This window comes from Aythya fuligula, chromosome 5 (assembly GCF_009819795.1).
Source record: "Aythya fuligula isolate bAytFul2 chromosome 5, bAytFul2.pri, whole genome shotgun sequence".
Lineage (NCBI taxonomy): Eukaryota > Metazoa > Chordata > Aves > Anseriformes > Anatidae > Aythya > Aythya fuligula.
Genome location: NC_045563.1, coordinates 3,354,119 through 3,369,132, shown reverse-complemented (window position 1 = coordinate 3,369,132; position 15,014 = coordinate 3,354,119). Strand labels below are relative to the sequence as shown.

Here is a 15,014-nt window from a genome sequence, read left to right as displayed (position 1 = left end):
GTGTCCAGCTCCACAGCCAGGCTCCTTCCTTGGCTGGTACAAAGAACAAAAAGATTTGGGCACACGGAGGCACCCAGACCCCAGCTCCAGCGCCCGTGCTGGATTTCTTGTGCTGACGTGGTGAAATCCGGCTGCGGGTGGCCCTTGGGGGCCAACGAAAGAGAAAACCAACCCAAAAGCCACAGCGAGAAACCAGCGTGGGGGCGCCTGACTCAGCTTCAGGCAGGGCTCGCCGTGGGCAGCCAGAAACCAGTGGGAAAACCTGGGGAAAACAATTGCCACCGACGATTTTCCAGCAGACTTCACGGGAAGGTGCATTCAGAGTCACTCTCAGCCCCCCTCCTGCATCCCCTCCTGCCCCCCAGACCCATCCTAACTCAATTTGGGCTGCCCTAGATCCGTGCCCAGCTCCAAACCTTCCTGCAAACCCGTGCCTCTATTTCACCTGCCGGCTCCAAGCACCATAAAAGCGCCGCACGCTTTTATATGCGGCACCGAGGCGCTAAAGAGATAAAAGATCTATAAATATCTGCTGGATGTTAGGCATTAAAAATAAATAAATAAATAAAAGGTGTCTGCTTGCTCACATCTTTTCCAGTAAGTGCCAGCATAATGGGGTCTGGGCTCGCTTTGAAGGGCCTGAGAGCAGAAGCCCCCTGCAAGCTGCTCCTCGCCCTCTCCTGAGCTCCCCGTCTGGTGCTCACCTCTCCTACCGGGGAAATGCTGATGGAAAACACTGGTTTAGGAAGAATTTATAATTAAAAAAACACCCAATTTATCCCAAAACGCTTTCATCCACTCAGTGGTTGGCTCTGCAGTTTATCTGAGCCGTGCAAAAAAAAGCCACTTTAGGGTTTTTTTTTTTGCTCGACACAGGGGCATCAAAATATTTCCCCAGCCCAATGGACTTGGAAATGCCAACCCCATATTTTAAAGCGACTCAAATATATGGGAAGCTGTCAGAGAGTGAAATTACCCGAAAAGTTTTGCCTTTGACCCACAGGTAAGGCACAACCCTGAAGGTTTCCATCTGTCCGGGGGGTACCGAGCTTTGCAGAGCCGTGTCCTGGAGCCTTAACACCCCCATCCCTGCACCCCGAACACACATCTCTTGTAAAACAGTGATAAAATCCCCCCAAAAAAACCCTGCCCCATCCCATGCCACCGGGCGGGCTGCTGAGGAGCTCCAGCACGAGCCTCCCACCCCCCTGGGCTGCGAAAACAGCGGCTTCAGCAAACGCAGGATTTGCTTTGGGTGGCTTTGGGCTTTTTTTTTTTTTTTTTTTCTTTTTGGCTTTTGGTCAGCAGATGGTCAGCCCCTAACGAGCGGGCTGCGGTTTTATTTCCTGCCGGGGAAACGGGGGTGTGAGATAAACGAGGAGCCGGGTCGCAAACTCGGCTCGGGGCGGTGCTGGCTGGGAGCTGCTCCCCCACTTTGTCCCCAGCCAGGGGAATTCCTCGCTCCCCGAGGATCTGCACCTCGAGGCTGCTGCTCTGGGTTTTGGGGTGCGTTTGCTTTGGGTTTTGGGGTGAGTTTGCTTTGTTTTTCGGGGTGCATTTGCTCCGGGGCTTGGGGTGCATTTGCTCCAAGCCCAGTACCTTCTGCTTCCACCAGACTTGACAGCAAACGGCCCCACCGCAGGGCTGTTTTCTCTCCCAAACGTTTTCCCCCTTCCCATAAACAGGAGGAGAACAGGACGGGAACACGCCTGGGACCGAGGGGAAGTGAGGGCGGGGAGGGAGACGGGTGGGAGACCTCCAACGGCGCCGAGGGGACGGATCCTGGAGGGGCCCTGGCAGCGGGGACGTGGCTGGCAGGGTCCAGAAAGGTCCAAAAAGTGATTTTAATATTTTTCTGCTCTGCAGAATTAACAAAATATGCGTGGATATATCACTTCGTTGCCCTAAGCAGCCCCCCAGCCCTGCGGATCTCCGCCACCCCGAGCCTGGCCCCGATTTTCCCAGATCCCGGCGCTGCCTGGGACATCCCACAACCCGCCAGCCCTCCACGGCCAGGTCAATCCCGGCCCCTCCACAAATTAATCCCGAGCTCAAAAATAGCCCTGCAGGATTTCCTGCCTCCCCTCCCGCCGCACCACAAGGTAAGAGGAAGGGGGAGGACCTCGGAAAACAGGACCAAGGGCAGATGTGTCGCCTTCAACCCCGTGTTATCGCTGCCCTTTGGGTCTGAGTGACCTCCATCCCCAGCACATCCCAGCCTTCCTGCCCCCTAGGGGCTTCATTAAGTTAATTAAAGTCATTAAGCTCATGGGAAGCGGGTCCTTCAGAGGTTTGATCCGATATAAAATGAGCTGGGATGTGCCTCGCATCACGCCCAGCCCTAGGACTGATCCTCGTGGATTTGGGGCTGGTTTGGAGCCAGGGGCATCGCCACTCCGTGCGCTTGGAGAGGGTTTTTTTGAGGAAATTTGGGAAATTCTCACCCCCAGCTGCATTCATTCTTCCTCCCATCCTTCCCAGGCCACCCCAAATGCCAGGCACAGCCCCGGCCCATCCTGTGCCCATCAGCTCTGGGCACAGGCATCAGCCACCATTGGTTTGTTCTCTGCAGCCTCACAGAGCAGCGGTTTCGGCTCCTGTTTAACAACCCAGCTCTTATCATCGCTCGCACAGCGCAGCCCGAGTGGAAGATAAAGAGTTTCCACCACGAGGGATAAACAGAGAGCGAGTTTGCCCAGCGGCCGTGCCCTCCTCTGCCCACCCCGGGGCTGGGCAGGACCCTGCTGCCCGCAGCAGGACAGAGCCCCCTGCCCCAGATCAGCCCGGCTGTGCCCAGGGAAACCACTGGGGAAATGCCAATCTTTGAATTTAATCAAGGTCTTATACATAAAATCCCCTAGGAAGTACGGGGTGGGCCTTCTGAATTCCTCAACTGGTGGATGGGAAGGTGGGTGAAATGCCACAGCTGCTAGAAAAATGCCACGTTGGCTCTGACAGAGTATGTTTGGTAGGAGGGACAAGGGGAAAAACTCTAATTTATTCCTTAATCCACCCAAATAAATTGGTTTATCGAATCCACAGCATGCTAATCTCGTGCAGGAGGGCTGGGGAGAGCAGTCCTGGAGTGTGCTCTGCCTGCAGCGGATGGGAAGGTGAACCCTCAACTGCGGGGATTGGAAATCTCCAGGCTCAGGGCTCTTTGGGAACAGCAGCACCCTTTGGGCTGCGTTCCCCATTTCTCAGCTTGGGGCCAGATCTGTGTCTGATCCTATGAGTCGGACCCAAACCCCAGCTCCAGCCCTGGGGCTGTCAGAGTCTGAGCTGGGATGTAAGAACTAATGAGAGGCGATGCTGGTAGGGACAGGTGGGGATCTTCTGCACAAAAAAATCATTAAAAATAATAATAAATGTGCTCTTGATCCATGCTCAAGAAGCAGGAGAAAAGCTGGAGGAGCCGATCACAGGCTCCTAGCAGCCTCTGCAGAGGGCAGGCTGGGGCTGCAAGAGCCGCCCTGGGGCAGGGGGTGCCGCGCACCTGCACTCCCCGACACTTCCCTTTCCCCCCGCTGCTAAATGATGCTCGGCTTCTTGGCTCCAGGTTGGATAATCATTTCCAGCGAGGCAGACGTGTTCCAGATGCACGCCTCCTTCCCTAACTGCACTAATATTATCGTAAGCCCTGCAGAAATACCATTTCCCAAGTTCCAGGCGGCCATCTGGATCGCGGCAGAGCTTTGGGGAGGGCTGCCAGCTTTCCCCTACGACTTTATGAAGTCCTAGCAGGTATTTAGTTCATCTCTATCCACCCATGGGTGACATTTGGGGAGACGCAGCAGCATCCTTCTTTTTTTTTGGAGTTAAAAGTGCTGGGTCCTTTGTGAAACCCGGGCGCCCGGAGCTGTTTTAGGCAGCCCTCCTGCAGACATCGCTTCCAGCGCTCAGGATTCAGCCGTGGGTGGATTCAGCCTGATCCGTGAGAGGGTAAAAAGAACCAGAGCGGCCTGTCCCTAGGTAGACGGAGCCCTGAGTGTGTTTCCAAAACAGAACGTAAACAATTTGATTGTGGCAAGGATTTACTCGTTCTTGCTGCATTGTGTCATATGGCAAAATGAAAGGGGAGCGCGTTCTCTCCTCATAAAGCAGGGCGTGCTTCAGACCCAGACATTGACATCAAGCAAGTGCATGGCTCCTTTCCCGTCTCTCCGACCGTCTTGCGGTCACGAATTTGCAATTTCCTTGCCTTGTAATCGCCCCGTTCCAGCGCTGGCAGACGCAGAGCAGCCCGAGGATATCACTTTGCTCTTTGCTTTTGCTCCGAAACACAATCCGCCGCGGTGGAACCGGCGCTTGTGACACGAGTGGAAATGCTTCATTTCACCTTTTTGCAACCAAATCCTGGCCTCAGCGGTACCGTGGAGATTTATCTGCTGGCTGCTGTGAATCCTCACTGACCTGAATCACTTGACCTTTGGAAAGCCACCATGGGTCTTAGAGATGTCTCTAGAAGTGGGAGCTCATCTGTGGCCACTTGCCTTCCACCGTGCTAAGGAACGAGGCTTGTTTCGTGCATGGACCCTCGGGGTGTTCACAAAGCGGCTGAGCCCTTCCCCAGACACTCAGTTATTCCTCAGAAAGCCTTTAAGAGCATCACAATCTCCTTCTGATGTGGTTAAAATCAGAGAAAGGGCTTCAAGCTCGCTGCACAAGGAGAGAGGGGCGCTGAAAACCAGCTGGCAGCGCTCTGCCCTGCCTGGGGGGCTGGCACAGGGTCTGCTGAGGGGGTTTACAGACCCTGGGGGGGTGTGAAGAGCAAAGCCTTGTGAGAGGCTAATCCCTGTGTATCAGCAACCTGTCCCTAAAACATTGCTGGAATGGAGGACGCTTTTGGAGCCAGCAGCCTGGCAAATTCCTCTTCCCTTGGGGGGGAGATTTTTCATCTGGATCATTTCCCTGCTCTGGTTCAGGCCCACGCTGCTACGAAAACCCACAAGTACAAATAGTTCCTGTCCTCAAGCCACGCTGAAGTCGGTACCTCAGTGGCTGTAAATAGAAAAGGGCCGGTCTCCAGGACTAATAAAAGTGGAGTTTTAAACAAACTGAAGGCTTTTTTTCCCCCATTCAGCGCCGTTACGCTGAGGCGCTCTGGGAGCTCTGGAGGTCAGGAGCTGAGGCGCACGCATGGAGGAGAGCAGCTTTCGGGTGTTAAACACCAGGGGCCGGATGAAGCTCCTGGGTCAGGATGTCCCTGTGCTGCTGAGTGCCGGAAACCTGGAGGATGTGTCTGCATTTATCCAAAATCTCTGTTCCTGGGCAGGTCCCGGCCATCTGCGCCCAGCCCTGCTGGGGAGAGCTGGCCTGACCCCATGTGGTCGTTCTCACAGCGCTGTCACGGCACAATTTTCCTTGGTAAAAGCCTGGATTTGTCACCGTGACATGGGTAAAATGCAAAACCTCCCTCACACCTGTGAATCTTTCCACTGGAGAAGAGGCATCACAGAGGGAGTTAAGCTAAACCCCTTTCTGTCATTTTATTTCACTCGGTGGAACTCATCCGCACTCACAGCGACGCTGTTTTAACCAGCAAAGCCGTGATTCTCAGTTTCTTTTTGCACATGGAAGTGGGATAAGCTGTTCATTTCTTCACATGGATGGGACCTTTCCAGCCCCCAGACTCGCATCGTCACCAGACCTCGGGTGTGCCTGACCCCAAGGAGTTTTTGGTGTGTGTCATCCTCATCCGGTCACTGGGGCCGGAGAAGTAAAAGCCAAATAGTGTTGATTGTTTCCTCAGCAACTGAGTGATTCATTCTGAGGGTAAAATATCAGGGGGAGAAGAAACGTGGAAAATGAAAATCATGTCTCGGGAGCACGCTGTGTAATTATTTTGTTCAGCAAAACCTCCCGCCCCGTGCTACACACACGCCTTGACCTCAGCTATTTATAAGGCAGCATCTTGAGCTGATCTCTCTTCTGACGTTTTCTTTATTGGAAGGGAACGGAAAAAAAATCACTCATTTATGCCCTCTCCGCACTTTGAAAGCTCAGTAAGCAGCGGGCAGCAGGTGTTGCTCGAGGGAAATAACGGAGCCTCCTCCAAAATCAAACCCCTAGAGCCAAAAAAAAAAAATTACCCATTCATGACACACTCCCAAACGCTGCCAGGCGAGCAGAGACCCAAAAAAAAAAAACAAAATAGCCCCAAAGCCCCCCTAACCCAGCCCCTTCCCCTCACAGCCGCCTCCGTCCCCTCAGCGCCTTCCCCCCCTCCCCCTCCCCTCAGCGCCGCCGCCATTTTGCCCGCCCCCCCCCAGAGGCGGGAGCGCTGCGCGGGGGGCGGGGCCTCGCCCGCTGAGGGGGTGGGCGTGGCCAGGATCCGAGCCGAGCGGCGCGGTGATTCGTCAGCCGGAGGGAGGGGAGGGCGGGGAAAAGGCCGGAGCCGGGCGGCGATTGGCTGCGCGGCGCCGCGCGTGCGCGCCGGGCCCCGCCCCGCTGCCACGTCCGTGAGGCGCTAAGCCGGCGGTTGGCGCCGGGGCCGCGTGCGCGGGGCGGTGAGTGAGGGGCGGCCTGAGGGGGGTGGGGGGGCTCTGAGGGGGCTTTGAGGGTCCTGAGGGTCCTGAGGGGGCTTTGAGGGAGGTTTGGGGGGCCTGAGGGAGCTGGGGGGGCTCTGAGGGGGGTTTGGGGGTGCTGGGGTGGGGAATGGGGGGGATCTGAGGGGGTTTGGGGGTCCTGAGGGGGCGCTGAGGGGATCCTGAGGGGGCGCTGAGGGGATCCTGAGGGGATCCTGAGGGGGCCCTGAGGGTCTCTGACAGGACCACAGCAGCAGCCCAGAGGCCCCCCTGCCGGCCCCGTTGGGCTCCCAGCCCCACAGAGCCTTTCCCTCAGCGCCCCGGCCTGCCTGCCATCGTCTGGGAGCGTAATGTGGGGTGCGAGGGGCTGCTTCAGCGCCCTAAGTGCGTGGTTTTGTCCCGGAGATGTGTGTTAGGTGAGGTGGGAGCGTGGTCGGTGTGTGTCAGGAGGAGGTGTGAAGCTGAGGTGTTTTTGTTGATTTGTTTTCATTGAGGGACTCTTTCGGTTGGTTCTCCGAAGCCGCCTTCGGTCTTGGGGCTTCCATGCTGTGGTTGAGCCGAGTTGGCTGTGCTGTGGCTTATTGTGAGAGGTAGTCATCGTTAACAGCAAAAAAAAGTGTATTTAATTTGAGCCACATGAAAGCATGTGACTACTGAATGTTTTATGGTGCAAAAAAGTGAACCTGAAGATTTGTCAGGAGGGCTACGAAGCTGGGAAAGGGCCTGGAGCACAAGTCCTGTGAGGAGCAGCTGAGGGAAATGGGGGGGTTTGGGCTGGGGAAGGGGAGGCTCAGGGAGACCTCATTGCAACTGCCTGAAAGGAAGGGGTGGGGAGCTGGGGGTCGGCCTCTGCTCACAGGTAAACAGTGACAGGACCAGAGGGAATGGCCTCAAGTTGTGCCAGGGGAGGTTCAGGTTGTAAACAAGGAGACATTTCTGCTCAAAAAGAGCAGGCAGGCGTTGGGACGGGTTGCCCAGGGAGGTGGTGGAGTCACCGTCCCTGGGTGTGTTCGAGGAGAGGTTGGACGTGGTGCTTAGTGATTCTATCAAGTTCCCATATGTTCTGTTTGCACCAGGAACCTTACCAGGTATTCCTGTTACAAAGAAATGATTTGCTCTATGATCAATAAAATGTCCCTGTGCTTCCTTGTATCCCAAATTCTAACTCGTACAACTCCCAGCTCCCTCATTAATCGTTAACAGGTCTCAGCACCGTCCTGGCAGTTCTGTATTTCACATACTAAGGGCAGTGAGGCACTACGCTTTACAGCTGAGATAGCATTCGATTTAGTAAATAGACAGAGCAAACAAGGCTGCACAAGAAATGTTCCGTGGGCTGTACGCGTGTGTGCAGGCTGTCGGATCATCCGTGTTCCTACAGGTGTGGTGTGGTGGCTCCTGGCTGAGGCACTGCGTGTTTGTGGGGTGGGTTGGAAGCAGTGCTCGTCCTGCCAGCGGGAAGAATACAGAGGGCTGTAGAGGATAAATATCCAGGTTAATCTCTTATCTTTCTTTTTCCTCTCTATGAGGAAGAACCTTCCTGGCTGAGCACGAACGGGCTGTTTGTGTTGACTTTAGCTAACGTGCTCTTTGTGTAACCTGGTGTCCCGGTTCGGTGAAGGTCAAATACCTCCAGTTGCAGATAAGTGGATGGCAGTTTGGGTTCCGTTCACTTTTCTTTACCTCCCTGAGGATCCCACTACACAATCCGCAGAAATTGCGTGGTCAGGGATTAAAACAATCAGGATTGTTTAAAACAACAGGGATTAAAGCAGAATGGTCTTTACCCGCGTGCTTCCTGTTTCAGAACACCTCTCGCAGCCATGATGCCTGTTGCAACCGTGATGCCTGATGACACGCCGATGTTTGACCCCAGTATTCTTCACGAGCTTGACTGGAGCGAGAACACCACGACGTTTTCTCCTGCTATTTCTCCTCTGGAGCCAGGAGATGGCCTAGTAATGAGACCGCTGTGCACGGCTGATGTAAATCGAGGTAGAATCCTGTTTCCTGACCATCACAGACAAGAGCTGGGTGCTGCACTAGATAATATGTATTCTCCATTCTCTCTCAGTAGATCAGCAGTACCTGTTCTACATCATTTGGGTTATTTATTTTTATTGGTAAGGAGTTCAAGCACTTGGCACCGTGGATAGCTGCTGTGTTGGTGACCCCCAAAACTGGTTTTACTGTTCTAATGACCTTAAAAACAATCGTAAAATTCAAGTTCAGTCTTTCAGAATAATCCACAGCTTCCTATTCACAGCTTTAGAAGGGGAGTAGAATTGTTCATGTTATTCCCTTCAGTATAAAAGTAACGTGAACCAGCGTACTGCTCGTAGCGTGTGAAGACTTCTTCACACCTGTAACTTAGGAGAAGGAGGTTGTTCTGAACAGGCAGCTAAATATTGCCTGATTTCAGCCTTATCCTTTTCTTGCTTAAATGCCTGCATCTTTTTATTCTGCACTCAAGCTGCGGTTGGCTGCTGTTGCATTAGCTGATCCCAAATTGTGTGTGGTGTGTTCGATTTTAAGCTTACAGTCTGTGATATGCGGAGTGCAGGCCTTTACATACAGCTGAATTAGATGATGCAGTAGGGATGTTAACAGACAGCCCTGTCAGGTGGTTCTGTGCTATTTGTATGTTCCTGTTCCTCATGAGTCTTTATTTTTTTCCCCTTCTATAACAGGCTTTTTCAAGGTTCTGGGTCAGCTGACTGAAACGGGAGTTGTGAGCCCAGAGCAGTTTATCAGTGAGTATATCATTATTTCTTGGCGTTTCCACCGAGCTTGCTGGGAACCAGAAGATGCTGACAGCAAATCCACCTGGCTGTGAGGTTCCTGACTGCCTCGTGCCAGAGTGATTTATTAGCTCAGGTCCCCTGAGGCAGATTTTGGCACCCAGCTTTGGATTCAGCTGCAGCTATCCCAAAGGGCTCCTTGGCTGGGATATGCTTAGGTTGTGTCCTTGCTTTGGAGACTGAGCTTTAGCTTCCTGGCAGAAGGGGATGCCTGGTGAGGGCTTGTTTGGGATGAATTATTGCAAGCACCAGTAGCGAAGCGGAGGCTTGCCTCTGAAGCTCAGAACATCGCTGAGCTGTGTTTCGCTAGTCTGAGGTGTAAGAAAACTTCCAGGAGGGACTGCTGCCTTCGTCCTAGTGCCCATCTGCTGAGATGCTGGGGATGGAAGGTCCTGTTAGCAGCTGGGGAAATGACATTTATTTGACACCTGCTTTTTCCTGGTTCTGTCTCTGGGTTGGTCCACCTGGGCCTTTCAGGTTCTGATGTTTTGGGCACGTTTCCCCTGTGATCCTGGATTCTGCCGTGATCTGCATGCAGAATCTGATCCAAGGCTTCACAGCAATTCAATCCAAGGCTAACGGTGACTGTTCTGCTCCCACAGAAACCTTTGAGCACATGAAGAGATCTGGAGATTACTACGTTACTGTCGTAGAAGATACGAATCTCGGGCAGATTGTTGCTACAGCAACGCTGGTTATAGAACATAAGTTCACTCACTCCTGTGCAAAGGTACGCTCTCTTTCTGCAGCTGTAGTGAGGAAAAAGATGCTGTTCCCAGAATACGTGTACGGTATTTTTATGGTGTTACTTGAAGTACCTTCTGCTGAGTCAGTGATAAAGGCATTTTAAAAAACACCATCCTTGGGTGCTCAGCTGAGTAGTAAAAGGAAGATTTGGCTTTTTGTAAGGAAAAAGAGCAATTTGTCTGTCCCGCTCTTCAAAAAGTCAGAGTGGATTCTGATGGAGCTGAGGATCTCGCTGCTGGGGAGTCCCAGCTGGAGGGGTACAAATATCGCAGCAGGGGAGAGGCTGTGGTGGGACCTCTACAGCTGCTGGGTGCTGCAGGGGGCTCTGTGAATGCTTCGAAAGCTGGACAGACAGCAGAAATGCAAGCACAGAGCAGGGAAACAACACACCAGTGTTCTCAACTAACACTTCTCTGCATTTTCACAGAGAGGAAGGATAGAAGACGTAGTAGTAAGCGGGGAGTGCAGAGGAAAGCAGCTTGGGAAGCTGTAAGTATTTTATCCTTTATTTTTATCTTTGCAATTCAACACCAGGCAGGGCCACAAGCTCCATCTAGTTGGTTTCTGTCCCCCCACCTTAACACTGATCAGTGCCAGCAAACAAGTTAACTGCAGTGGTGAGGAGTTGTCTGTGCAGGAACCTTCTCTGGGAAGAGCAAAGTTTGCAGCTGCAGTCAGTGTGGCAGCACGGAAGGTGGCTGTTGTTTGAAGTTAGCCCATCCCTCTCTGGGTGGTGGGGATAATGCGTAGTTATTGCTCTCAGGATGCCATCTGCCTGTCCTTTGCCCTCTCCAGACAATACAGCGCTCAATTAAACTGCGACAGAATCACTCACCAGACCTCAGGGCAGGATTTTAGTTCCGTGGGTTAGTGGGGCAGATTCTTCCCAGCCAGAAACCTCACAAGATTTCAGCCAAAAGTTATCACGAGCTGGCAGAGTGCAAGCTATAACTTAAAATTGTCTGGTAGACTCTGGTATGTCATTCTTTTTTCTTGGGGTAGCAACCATCCTGTGTACTGAAGGAGAACGCAGAGTCTGTGAAATTTGTGTTGGTGTGAGGCTGGGGAAGGGCTGCAGGGTGGTTAGGAGGCTTTTGCAAGGGATTTTGGAACTTTCTTTACTGAAAGGGTCGTGGAGTCTTGGAACCGGCTGCACAGGAAGTGTTGAGTCACCATCCCTGGAGGTCTTCAAAAAAAAAAATAAATGTGTAGGTGTAGAGCTTAGGGACATGGTGCAGTGGTGAACTAGGCGGTGCTGGGTTCAAGGCTGGACCGGGTGATCTTAGAAGCCTTTTCCAACCTGAATGAGTCGATAGCTGAAATGGAGTGCTGGCTTCTACAGAAGATGATGTAGGATCAAAGATCAAATGCACTAAAAATACTTGAATTGGTCTTTATTGTGCTAAACTTCCTTCCCCCAGCATTTGTTTTTAAAAGTGATTGGTAACTTTATCAAATTTCATGTTGATTGATCCTGTGTTCAGGGCCATTTCACTTAACTGCTGTTTCTCTGTCTCTTTCAGATTAACGTCCACTCTTACACTACTAAGTAAGAGACTGAACTGTTACAAAATCACGCTCGAGTGTCTGCCAAAAAATGTGGCTTTCTACAAGAAGTTCGGCTACTCGGTATCTGAAGAAAACTACATGTTTCAACGGTTCTTTAATTAAGAACTTCTAGTGATTTTTTTTTTTGTAAAGACTGTTGGTGGAGGAGCTTGTGCTACAAACCGTTCTAATAATGGAAAATTTATATAGTTTATTGCTGCAAATATAATGATCCCTATAAATACTGAACATCAAATGTGTAAATCTTGCAAAAAAAAAAAAAAAAGCAACTTACAATTTAGGAGGGTTCTCTGGGTTAGCTCTTAGAACTAATTTTTACTACTGTTCAGTGTAAGTGAAGCTCTTCTGTTCTAGCTGAGTTACAAAGGACTCTCGTTAAAGGGATGGTTTTTAACCAAAGGTATATATTTTTATCTCAAATTTTTTCTTGCCTCGTATTTTTCTAAAGGTTTGCGCTTCTTTTCTTGGTAGCCAAAGTGCAGCTCGTGGGGTCGTGCTCCTGGCTGTGCTTCACTGAAGAATGATGTAGCTTGGGCAGGGAGGCTTCTCGTACGCAGAGGTGGTGACACAGGATGGGAATTTGTTCCTTTTGTGAAACCTCACTTAAGTGCTGGTGACGTTAGAGTACCTAAAGTTTTATAGGCACTATTTTCTGAATTTGTTACCGTTAGTGCAGGTTAGGGGCTCTGATAAAGCCGATGGTGAGTTTAGATAGTTTTTAATGCAGGGGCCCTGCACTTTAGCTGATAACTTGATTTGTTTTCAGGATAATTATGTTTTCTGACAGACAAACCCATGGTTTGTGACAGGGCGAAGGAAACTGGAATGCCTGACAGAATGCACCCCACTCTTAGCGGGGCTTCTGCTAGCGCTCAGTGGGAATGTTAATGCCTGCCTCTACGAAGGCAGAAACACGTTCAGCTTCACCAAATCCACCTGACCACCGCGCTGTACTTGAACTCCGTAGGGCCGCTTCGGCCGTGGTTTTGCTGGTGACCACTTCTACCTACAGCAGTGCGACCCGGCACGGAAACCCCAGGCCCTGGTCCCGAGGGGTTGCTGCTGCTTCGTAGAGCGTCCCCCTTGCTGTAAGATTGGAGAAACGATTTTAGCACTTTTGCCCCCGGTGGCAAGCAAATAACGTACAAAGCCCCGACTTCAACAGTAGCGTTTTGTGCAAAGGGAGTGACAAATCCCATGTCTGTGAATAGGGCATTATAAACACAGGAGGGTTCTGCAGAACAGCTGGGCTTGTTTGTGAGCGGGCAGGCCTTACAAAACGTTCTTTCGTTGTGCTGTGGAGAGCTCCTTTAAGCCGTGGTGCGGGGTTCTATTTAATGTTCCTGATGGTACTCCACTCAATATAGTGTTTCCTTGATAATGTCTGTTTTATTTATTATTTTTTAAAAATCTTTGTTTAAGCTGAATAAATTAAGACTGCCAACTGTATCTCTTCTGTTTCTGCTTTTGCTGTTTTGCCTGAAGGTAAAAACCTCTGACGTAGAGGTTTAAAACCTCTATAAACCATAAAAATATCCGATGCACAGTTTCATCCCTACAAGCGTGACTTCTAGGAAGCAAGTCTTGAAGTCTTCAGCTCATCCTGGGTGAGTACCTGTCCTCAAACCAGAGGTGAGCACCTGAGCTGTGATGGCTGACAGAGGCAGCCCCAGCTTCTTGCAGCTTTTATCAGCTTGGAATTTCCAGTAATTCAAACAGGACTGGGACTTCTGCTTCTACACCATTTAACTAGCTCCAGGCCCTCATTAAGAGTTAATGAAAAGATCAGTGAGGAGCAGGTGATTGTGAGACAAATGAGCTGGGTTGAAAACTCGGTTTTGTGGCTGTGTGGCAATGCTTTCTGGTGGGAAGAACCCAGCTCATCAGCATTAGCTCAACAGGGAAGGTTGCTCTGTTCCCTACCACAGGTGATGTTCTCAACCCTGTCACATTCCCCCAGGGAAAGGGCAGCAGGTACAGAAGCTGCTGTCACCTCCGGAGTCACACCTCTGTAACTGCTGGGCTGGCAGGAAGCCCTCTGGAGGAAGAGTGAGTGGTTTTTACATGAGGAAAGGTGAAGGGTTTTTATATGAGTGGGACTTTCACAAGCAAGAGGCCCTAGAATCGTTCAGAGGGCACGTACCCCAAGCACACCGCCACCCCTGGAGGAGCAGGAAGGGCTCTGCGTGGTGCTGGCAGGTGCTGTTAGCACAAATTCAGCCTGCAGTGGTACCCTCAAGCCCCAGGGAGGGACCCTTGCTGCTGATTGCTACCGCTGGTTTAGCCTCAGGAAGCAAATTGTAATTGAAGTATGTACCAGCAGTAAGCTAAACAAAACGCAAGAAATGACAGCTTTAAATAAAAGGCAGAATAATAGCACATGAGAGGAAACCTAATCTCAGGCTCCCTTAGGATCTGAGAGGCTGGTATCTGCAGGGCAGCAGGCAGACAGACCAGAGTGACTTTAAACCAGACCAGGATGACTCTAAAAAGTCCTCAGCAGGGGGTAATGGGATAAAAAATAAAATAGATTGGTGGAAAGTCCTTAGTCATGGAGGCTGTTGGTTTGCGAAATTGTCTCCCCAGGGAAATGCCAGGACCCCAGTGAGGTAACAGAACCAGGCTGCATGAACAAGCCTCGCTGGCAGGGAAGGGTTAGATGAATCAAGTGTTCTCCTGGCTGTGTTTCATCTCTGCTCTTTCCCAAGGGTTCCAAGAGGAGCTGAAATAGGAAGCAGTTTTAAGCAGAAGTTCTGGTTCCCACCCTTGTTTCATCAGCTTGTAGCCGGCAGCAGTCAGGGAGCTGTACAAAGGAGGCAGCCCCAAACTCTGCACTACAGCCAGCTGGTAGTGCTGTGGGGTGAGGCATTGGGGGATTTATTTCCCAACAACCCCAGAAGCATTCCTTTACAGAAGAAGTTTGTAACAGGTCTCTAGCCCTCACACAGGAAGAGCTCAGCAGGGACTGTCCCTCTGCGAGCCTTCTGGGGAGCTGCAAGAGAAGGCAGAGGCTCGGTGACTAAGCCAAGATCAATAAATCACAGGCGTGGTCAACGTGCCTTGAATACACAAAGGCAGAAGTCCTCTATGAAGTAAACAGGCAGTCCTCAGCAAAAGGCAGCCTCTGAAGAGATCCTCACAGCAAGTACAATGCGACATCACTGCTCAGATCCACGCAGGCTGCTCCTTCTGAGGGTGACAGCACATCAGCCTTCTGCGTGCAGCTCTATCAGAGTACAGGGAAGGAAGCTGGCTGCTCAGATCCCCAAATGCCTTTTGCGTTGATTAAACTGTCTTGAGCCCACCTATTCGCTGTTAAAATACAGCCTAAAGACAAGATTTCCCACATACACCACTTCTAACAGCTTTG

The 15,014-nt window shown here is 51.3% G+C and overlaps 1 protein-coding gene across 1 annotated transcript; it reads left to right on the top strand.

Annotated features, from left to right (window-relative positions):
- The first annotated feature begins 6,456 nt into the window (after window positions 1-6,456).
- On the top strand, window positions 6,457-13,093 carry GNPNAT1 (glucosamine-phosphate N-acetyltransferase 1). The gene is made up of 6 exons (XM_032189426.1): window positions 6,457-6,509; window positions 8,335-8,522; window positions 9,218-9,280; window positions 9,931-10,058; window positions 10,503-10,564; window positions 11,599-13,093. The coding sequence occupies exons 2-6, from the start codon at window positions 8,351-8,353 to the stop codon at window positions 11,744-11,746; spliced, it is 573 nt and encodes a 190-aa protein (XP_032045317.1). The 5' UTR covers window positions 6,457-6,509; window positions 8,335-8,350; the 3' UTR covers window positions 11,747-13,093.
- Window positions 13,094-15,014: the final 1,921 nt, after the last annotated feature.